The 9,997-nt window shown below is 37.5% G+C and overlaps 1 protein-coding gene across 2 annotated transcripts; it reads left to right on the top strand.

Annotated features, from left to right (window-relative positions):
• LOC18773178 (beta-glucosidase BoGH3B) lies at window positions 5,649–8,966 on the top strand. 2 transcript variants are annotated; one of them, XM_020566566.1, is made up of 9 exons: window positions 5,649–6,474; window positions 6,660–6,750; window positions 6,852–6,963; window positions 6,999–7,018; window positions 7,144–7,380; window positions 7,485–7,589; window positions 7,704–7,886; window positions 7,987–8,191; window positions 8,362–8,966. In XM_020566566.1, exons 1-9 carry the CDS (start codon window positions 6,035–6,037, stop codon window positions 8,847–8,849), a joined length of 1,881 nt encoding a protein of 626 aa, XP_020422155.1. In that variant the 5' UTR covers window positions 5,649–6,034; the 3' UTR covers window positions 8,850–8,966. The 2 variants fall into 2 exon arrangements, with proteins under 2 accessions (XP_020422155.1, XP_007207411.2); XM_007207349.2 differs by lacking the exon at window positions 6,999–7,018 and having other exon boundaries at window positions 6,852–6,997; window positions 7,137–7,380.

Raw genomic sequence — 9,997 nt, 5'->3', positions numbered from 1 at the left:
TTGGGAAAAAAATCTGGACAACAACATGATTGGCTTCACTACATCTTCCGTAGACGTTGCATAAATACATGGCAGTCATGGCTCTTAAGTCCAGTAAATTACCCCCGTCAACATTCACGCAATGTGCGATATTAGAAGCACACCCATCGGGAAACTTTACAGACGGTACAAACTTTGGAAACTCTTTTTTGTCATTCGGTTTCATGGAAAAAAAATGCAAGATCCCTTTTAGCTTTAGCACTGTCCCTATTCATCCATAAACCCTTTCGTATGCCCATTCTTTTCAAATTAAGACGAGCTTTGATCGTGTCCTTTGTCTTGCCCTCGATATCTAGAATCGTGCCCACCAATGTGTCAAATACATTTTTCTCAACATGCATCATGTCTAGATTGTGCCTCAATTTTAGTTTCGACCAATATGGGAGCTCAAAAAACATAGGCTTGTGCATTCAGTTCATATGTGTAGAAGGTCTGATCCGACTAATTGTTTTCCCGAACGGAGCAAAATCCAAATGGTTCAGCTATTCCAAGATCTCATCACTGGACCATTCTCTAGGTCAGAGGCGATGTTCTGTGTTCTCGTCGAACTCTTTATCCTTTTTCCGCTACTCGTGGTCCCATGGCAACCATCTTCGATGACCAAGCTAACAAAATTTTTCAGCGTGCCAACCAGAAGTTACATCTTCCTTGCATACAGGGCATGCCATATAATCCTTTGTGCTCCACCCAGAAACCATTGCATATGTGGGAAAATCATTCACAGTCCACATAACTGCTACCCGCAAAGTGAACATCTTCCCAGTTAATTTATCGTACGTGCGCACATCATTTATCCATAATATCCTTCAGCTCATCAACTAGCGGCCTTAAGTAAACATCAATTGACCTGCCAGGATCCTTAGTTATCAAAACAGTCATCATCATGTATTTTTTTTTCATGCATTTCCAAGGCCGAAAATTATATGGGAATACGAAAATTGGCCAAGTGCTGTGGTGTTGGTTTAGAACCCCATACGGATTGAATCCGTCAGTGGCAAGTCCCAATCTAACATTTCGGGGATCAGCAGCAAACTCGGGGAATGTTTGATAGAACTTTTTCCATGCCTCCCCATCTGTAGGATGCCGTATCACATCGTCGTCTACCCGTTTTTCCTTATGCCATCTCATGTCTATGACAGTATGCGTCGACATAAACAATTGCTGCAACCTAGGTTTCAGGGGCAAATAACGCATGACTTTTTGTGGACCTTAGTCATTCTATTCTGAGATGTCATTTTGAACCTCGACTCATTGCATATAGGGCATGTATCCAACATTTCATACTCTTTGTAGAATAACATGCAATTGTTTTTGCATGCGTGAATTTTTTTATAACCCAATCCAAGATCATTCAACACCTTTTGTGCGTGTTTATGGTCTTTCGGCAAACAATTGTCCGTCGGAAGCATTCTCTTGAAAACCCCCAAAAAGTAATCGAAACACAGGTTCGACATACAATACTTTATTTTTCCATGCATTAGCTCCACAATGGCCGTGAGAACGGAAAAGCTCTCGCACCCTGGGTATAACTCTTGGTTGGCATTTTTTAATTGTTCGAACTCTGCACTGTCCATTGGTGTAGGCACGTCATCTTCCCCTTCCTAATTGATGTTGGTCGATGCAAATGGAAAAGCATCGTGTATAATATCCATGACTTGTTCATTAGGATCCACAATAGGTTGAACATTGTCCACTCTTGTGGCATTTGAAGATAAAGCATAGTCTAACTATTCCTCGTGAAGTTTCCAAATGCAATATGTCTCAATCATTCCATTTCTTACAAAATGAAATCCAACATTTTCAATTGTCTTCCACATCGTGTTGTTATACCTCCTACAAGGACAACGGATTCTAGTTGCACCTGGGTTGTGTGTATGTGCAAACTCAATAAAATCCTTGATTCCATCTAAGTATTTGTCTGCGCATTTATTCAGGTTCTGTATCCACCTCCTGCTCATAATTCCTGGAACCACAATCACAACATAACAATCACAACAACTTCATATGAAGTCATAATGTCACCTTATGCCTCTGGTAAGGGCCCTATCCCATTCGGGAATGCATAGTCATGTCACGTAATGTACGGCTACATGAGATTAGATTTCGACGTAGATGAATTTCGGCAGCATCTCGATACAGTTCTTGAGGTGTACCGTAGATATAAATACCCACATACCACCCGAAGAACGTACAGAGATAACACCGAAATCTTCACAATCGAAATCTAATCATGTAGCCGTACATTACGTGACATGACTATGCATTCCCAAACTGTCCAAATAATAGGACAATTCAAGAATTAATTGGACTGCAGTCATGCTTTACACATGCATGCACGAAATCCAACTAATCTCGAACGGGAAACTAAGTGTTACTAAAAATAAAAATAAAAGTACGAAGTTTATTTCAATTAACTTCATACATCACAACACATTGTGCTACGTCACTCACAATTTAACAACATAATATAAATATAATTTCACAAAAAAAATATAAACATAATAAACTAAGTTCAACATAATGTAATTAATTTAATACAAGATGAATAAAATAACTTCTCAATCGTTCTCCACCAATCGCTAATTACAAATATCCCTAACAAAACAAAATTAATAGCGTTAGTATTAATTTACATTAATACTTTTAAACTAACGACAAAAAATACTTACCTAATCAACGTATTGAATTCCCAGCAGAGGCAGCGGCAGAGAGAGGTTCCAAATTTTTTTCGCACTCTGCCTCTACAATGGCAGAATCCAAATATGTAGAAGAAGGATTTTGAGCGACGAACCCATTTTTTCGTCGCACAAAGCCACTTTTTCATCACAAAAGTGGTCCATTTCATCGCGCAAAATAACTTTTTCATCGTGCAAACATGTGTCGACATTCTGCTTTTGCGCGACGAAAACTTTATTCGTCGCACAAAACGACATCGCGCAAACGCAAATATCTGTCGCGCATTTTACGCGACAAATTATATTTCTGTTGCATAAGTATTTGGCGCCAAAAAAAATATCCCATGTTTTTTTTTACGCGACGATAAATCTTGTCATCGCGCTACGTTGTCTTTTACGACGACATTTGTCGTCGCGCAAGTTTTTGCCGCCAAATAACAAAACACACTGTTTTTTGTCTACCTTTACGCGACGAAAAGGGCAACCGTCGCGCTAGGTTTTCTTTCGCGACAACATTTGTCATTGCGCAAGTTTTTGGTGGAAAAAAAAGACCCGTGTTTTTCTTCCTCAGTTTGCGCGACGACTACATCTATTGTCCTGCTAAGTCTTTTTGCGCGATGAAACTTTTGGTCGCGCAAGTTTTTCATTGTTTGCGCGACAAATATTTTTTTTCCGTTGCTGAAGTGTATTTTGCGCGACGAATTTTTGTTCGTTGCGCAAATAGTAAAATGTAGTAGTGTATGCACCCAGATTTCAAAGAAAATACGAAGAAATGCTGAAAACCATATATAATATATGAAAAGAACATATCATATGCACAGTGGAAGACCTATTAAGGCGCAAGAAGGTGCAGCTATAGCTCTCATCGCCCAAAAAACCATTGTAGGTGCTTCAAATTGCCCATTTACACAACTAGTACACCGATTATGTCTTTGTCCTTTTACTTTCATTTATTTTTATATTACTCCATTTACTTATGTTTACAAAGTAAATAAGGAAGTACCCCCCATTTGAATTTAAATAAAAATACTAGAAAATCAAATTCCCACCAAATCAAAATATGAAAAATAGTTTTCTTATTTGATGTGTAAAGAATAAAAGCCGCCAAAAATTATCTTGAGAAAATAATTATTCAGAAAAACCATTTTTCATACTTAGTCAATATTTTTACATAAAATAATTTTTCATGTATGATATGAATGCATGAAGAGACCTAAGGTCAGTCTAAATAAAAACCTTAGATGTTCAATCCACAAAGAGTTTTTAGCATTTCAAAATCTCACCTTCGCTAGAATATTCATAGGTCCGCCAGTGCATATGCACAATCTATATTTACTGTAAGATGAAAAAAAAAAAAAAGTAAGAACAAGTTATAACATAATAAGGAAATCATTGCGGAAAGAAGACGTTTATGTTTGCTACCTAATATACCAATAGAATTACAAAAATTGATTTTAAAAAAAAGTCTTTCACACAAGACAAAATGTTAAAATGGTGTCGGACCATTTTGTCTTAGTGCCTTCCGATTTGTCCTTATATGGTAAAACCCCATAGAATTAGAGTGCTGTTATTTCCACCCCCTGTTCTATTTTCCTACACACCTTATCTTCTCACCCGCCACATAAATTTGAAAAAACACAAACTTATCTTTCCACCCACCATTATTCCAAAAATACCATTGAATTGTATTTCCATATTTGCAATTACAAACAAAAAAAATCTATAAAAAAACAGTACGGAACTTAAAAACGAACTAACTTGCAGTCTTGAGTTCTTGGGATGTTATTCCCATCAAAATCCTATTTTGTCAGTATTGTTGAGTGCAAAAGGGACTGAAATTTACGTTTGTGTTTTATGTGGGCTTCTGGTTGATAAGAACAGAAGCCTATTCATCTATAAGGTAGCAATTGAGGTAAGTGGTAATGGGGTTGGGTTTGTAGGTGATGGGAGGAAGAGGGAAGGATCGGTGGACATGGTGATTGGGAGCTGGGTAAGTCGTGCTGGGAGGTGAGGGCGGGAGATAATTTTTATTTATTTATAAAAAACTGTTATTTCTTTATATTATTTTACTTTATTTTTTGGTTTAAAATTCTTTAAATGATTTAAAAGTAAAGATTGAAAAATATGGTTATAACAATGCTCCTTGAAAGTAATTTTACAAAGGAGTAAAATTCTTTAAATTATTACTATTATAGTTTGGTATGATTTCCTAAAACTGCAAGACGAACTTAGAAACTAAAAATTTCCACAGAATCTCTACAAGTATTGTTTTCAGCATTGTCTATGTATTTGCATAATTATTTTCCGCAACACAATTATTGTCTGGTAATAGTTGATAATGAACACGTGTGAGTAAAGTTCCATATGGATAGATCTTTTTAAACTAAATTCGATTGAAAAATGGATCAACCCATTATTTTATTTTTTGATGAGGGATCAACCCAGATCGGATACGACTTTAGTTCCATACTATTATAGTTTGGTATGATTTCCTAAATCTGCAAGACAAACTTAGAAACTAAAAATTCTCTACAAGTCAGATCGGATACGACTTTAGTTTTTGGTTCTTATCCTATGATATCTCTACTTCTGTCCAGATATTCAATTTAAAATTTTGAAAATAATGTGGGTGGGGAATAGGATATGGGAGTGGAAATAGCAGCACTTTAGAATTATAGCAATTATACATCCAAAGCATGACGCATTTAGATTCCTTACTAATTTGACGTTTGTACACTTTCTTTTCTTTGTTTTTTTATTTATATCGCGCCATATAACACAATTATGGTCTGGTAATAATTGATAATGAACACGTGTAAGTATTGTTTCCAGCATTGTCTATGTATTTGCATAATTATTTTCCGCAACATATCCTAGTGAGTAAAGTTCCATATGGATAGATCTTCTTAAACCAAATTCGATTGAAAGATGGATCAACCCATTATTACTATTATAGTTTGGTATGATTTCCTAAAACTGCAAGGCAAACTTAGAAACTAAATTTTGTCCATAGAATCTCTACAAACCAGATTGGATGAGACTTTAGTTTTTGGTTCTTATCCTATGATATCTCTAATTCTATCAAGATATTCAAGTAAAACCCAATTGAAATACTCACCTACATTATAAATACACACTCAATTCTTCAGCCAGTCTTACATTAGTATCTCGTTTCTCTATTGATCAAGGTCTGTGCATTCTCGGAGTTCACCTTGTTTTTGTTTTTATTTTTTTTTTCTTGTGTAGGGTTTTTATTTTGACTATTGTATGAGCAATGTAGCTAATATTATGATTTTTGGTGCAGGTTTGACTAGATTTCAATGATGGTAAGACCAAGTTCATCATTCCTCTTAGTAGGACTTCTGTGGTTATGCTGCTGGGGAGCCATGGCACGAGCAGGAGCAGAATACATGGCATACAAGGACCCTAAGCAGCCGCTAAATAGGCGAATTAAGGACTTGATGGGTCGAATGACGCTCGAAGAAAAGATCGGACAGATGACGCAGCTGGACCGTGCCAATGTCACAGCTGAGATCATGAGGGACTTCTCATTAGGCAGTGTTTTGAGTGGCGGAGGGAGTGTGCCACGTGAGCAGGCCAGTCCACAGGATTGGATCAACATGTTCAATGAGTTTCAAAAGGGTGCACTTTCAAGCCGGCTTGGGATCCCTATGATTTATGGCATTGATGCTGTTCATGGGCACAACAACGTTTATAAGGCCACTATTTTCCCACATAATGTTGGACTTGGAGCCACCAGGTAATAAGTGATTCTCTGAAAGATATATTAAACAGGATTAAAAACAGATAATACATGAAAGATATGATTATTTACTTAACTTGAACCATTATTCCTCATTCCCTGGCCTTTTTTGATAAAAAGTATTTGACATACACAGTGGTAACTTTGATTAATTTGTATGAAAATTTTCCAATATCTTCCAGGGATCCGGAACTTGTGAAGAAGATTGGTGCTGCAACTGCACTTGAAGTTAGAGCTACTGGCATTAATTATGCGTTTGCACCATGCATTGCGGTATGCTATATATCCAATAATTGAACAGTTTTTGAGTGTGATATATATTTTCTTTTAATACTGATCACTGATTAATAATCTTAAACCTTAATGTACAATAGGTCTGCAGAGATCCGAGATGGGGTAGGTGCTACGAGAGCTACAGCGAAGATCCTGCAGTCGTAATCCAAATGACTGATGTCATACTTGGATTGCAAGGCGAAATTCCAGCTGGTTCCCGGAAGGGCGTTCCTTATGTGGGTGGAAAGTAAGTGCTCAGAAAAATAATGTTGTGATGATTTCGAAGATGTTTTTAGTCATCGTGTTCGATTACAAAAAAATTCAACTGATCCTAGTACTTCCAGTTTCTCTTTTCTTATCTCGAAAACCTTTTATTTGTGATATAGGGATAAGGTAGCAGCCTGTGCAAAGCACTTTGTTGGAGATGGTGGCACAACCAGGGGTATAAATGAGAACAACACTGTGATTGATAGGCATGGATTGTTGAGCATTCACATGCCTGCTTACTACCATTCTATCATCAAGGGTGTGTCCACTATCATGGTCTCCTACTCAAGTTTGAATGGAAAGAAGATGCATGCTCACCATGAGCTTGTCACCAAATTTCTCAAGGACACCCTTAAGTTCAGGGTAAAACAATCAAACTGTAAATTAGTTGGTTCAAAATTCAAATTATTCGATACCTGGACATGAATGAATTAGCAGGACTAACCTTGTCATTGTTCAAATTTCAGGGCTTTGTCATCTCTGACTGGCAGGGTATCGACAAAATTAACTATCCGCTCCATTCGAATTACCCAGAAGCGGTTCTTGCTGGTGTTCAAGCTGGCATTGACATGGTAATTAGTTGCTATCTTGGTTATATGATTGATGTTATCAGTGCAGAATATTAGTATTAATATTTAAAGGGGTTTATTTTTCTGATATTGAAACTGCTTGTTGGTGTTGTTTAGGTCATGGTTCCCTTCAATCATACCGAGTTCATTGGCATTGTAACCGACCATGTCAACAACAAACGTATCCCCATGAGCCGTATCGACGACGCAGTTAGGAGAATTCTGAGAGTCAAGCTCGTGATGGGTCTGTTTGAGAACCCTTTGGCAGATGAGAGCTTTGTTGACAAGCTTGGAAGCCAGGTCACTAATTTGATCTCTTATACTAAATCTTCTAAAATATGAGTAATTAAAGCAATTCATAAAATATCTTATATATATGTATGTTATATATAACATGCAGGCTCATAGAGATTTGGCAAGAGAAGCAGTGAGGAAGTCACTGGTCCTGTTGAAGAATGGAGAAAATGCAGATACACCAGTCCTACCACTCCCTAAGAAGACAAAAAGGATACTAGTTGCTGGAACCCATGCCAACAACTTGGGCTATCAATGTGGTGGTTGGAGTCTCACTTGGCAAGGAGTTGGTGGCAACAACTACACTGCTGGTTGGTATCTTCTTAACGTCTTTTTTTTTTCTTTTATTATACAAGCGATATTTGAGAACCACTTGACCTACAATCTCGTTGCATATATACTTAATTGTCCTTAATTTGTGCTTAATTTAACTCAACCACTGTTTCTCTCAATTAACTTAATTACTGTACTTTGTGTTCAGGAACCACTATCCTCAGTGCCATCACAGCTGCAGTTGATCCTAGCACAGAAATTGTGTTCAGTGATAACCCCGATGCCGATTTTCTCAAGTCCAACAACTTCTCCTACGCCATTGTTGTGGTTGGAGAGCAACCCTACGCCGAGACCAAGGGGGATAGTTTGAACTTGACAATTGCAGAGCCGGGTCCCCAGACCATCACCAACGTCTGCGGCGCGGTCCAGTGCGTTGTCGTCGTTGTCTCTGGCCGTCCCGTTGTCATTGAGCCTTACGTTTCGTCGATGGATGCCCTTGTGGCTGCATGGCTACCTGGAACTGAAGGACAAGGAGTTAGCGATGTTTTGTTTGGTGATTATGGATTCAGTGGGAAGCTGCCTAGAACTTGGTTCAAGACAGTGGATCAGCTCCCTATGAATGTTGGCGATGCTCATTATGATCCCCTATTTCCCTTTGATTTTGGACTTACAACTGATTCTGTAGAGCAGTTGTAGTCAATTTAGTATACTTCTAGTCTCTCTCATTTCCTAGTCTTTTAGGGAGTTAGTTTGCATTTTGATAACTCTATAATTTATGTTTTTTGAGATACTTTATAAATTAGATTTTGTATATTTAAAATCCTTGATTTCTGTTCCCTTTATAAATTAGTCTCACTCATTTGCCAGTAATTATTGTTAAAAAAAAAAAAAACTTATCAATATAATCGTTGGTTGAAATCGCACAAGCAAGCAGCTAAAATGAACAAACATTGTCGAGTACTGGTCAAAATGAAACTTGTTTATTGGATTTTTTTGTTGAGAAATTTTAGGAATACATTTATAATTCAGCCAAGTTATTGGTCACAAGGGGTCAATACAAATTAGTCATAAAGGGCCATTACAATAACAGAGCGATTTAACATCAAAATTAAGACAATCTAGTGAGTTTCCACCAATGATCACTCATGATCGAAAAAACACTAGCATAGACATCCCTACTGTGATTGCAAGAATAATAACAAAGTGATAAAGTTTGAAAAAACTAAGTTATAACAATATAAATAAAGAGCAACTAGTGGTCTTTCTGTCTATTTGCCGCGGATAAATCCTCCTTTCCTCTCTATCTCTTTGTCTCTCTCTCTCTCTCTCTCTCTCTCTCTTTCTCTATATGCCGATCCAGATCTGGATCCCAAGATCTACGTGTAAATGATGAGTAACAACAGCAGCAACTGGTGGTCCAAACAACTATCAGAAGAGATCATGTAATTGATTCTACAACGACGAGATTGACTACGAGACAGACTATGTTGTTGGGGTTTTGAAGAAGAGCAAGATGGGTGTTATTCTTGCCGAAGGCTTGAAGATGAGATTGACTATGTTGTTGGGGTTTTGAGTTTGTGGCAGAAAATGGTGACTACGAGACAGACTATGTTGTTGGGGTTTTGAAGAAGAGCAAGATGGGTGTTATTCTTGCCGAAGGCTTGAAGATGAGATTGACTATGTTGTTGGGGTTTTGAGTTTGTGGCAGAAAATGGTAGAGTGGGAAAAGAAAAGAGATTGACTACGCTATTCTCATGGACCATGGTCCTACATCTGTAAATAGTTTATTGTTAGCTTTATGAGGTAGTTTAAATTTAGTCATCTCTGCCGATCTACATGTATCT

Source organism: Prunus persica, chromosome G6 (assembly GCF_000346465.2).
Source record: "Prunus persica cultivar Lovell chromosome G6, Prunus_persica_NCBIv2, whole genome shotgun sequence".
Classification (NCBI taxonomy): domain Eukaryota; kingdom Viridiplantae; phylum Streptophyta; class Magnoliopsida; order Rosales; family Rosaceae; genus Prunus; species Prunus persica.
Note: the sequence above shows the minus strand (reverse complement) of the source record. Positions and strands in the feature narration are given on the sequence as shown.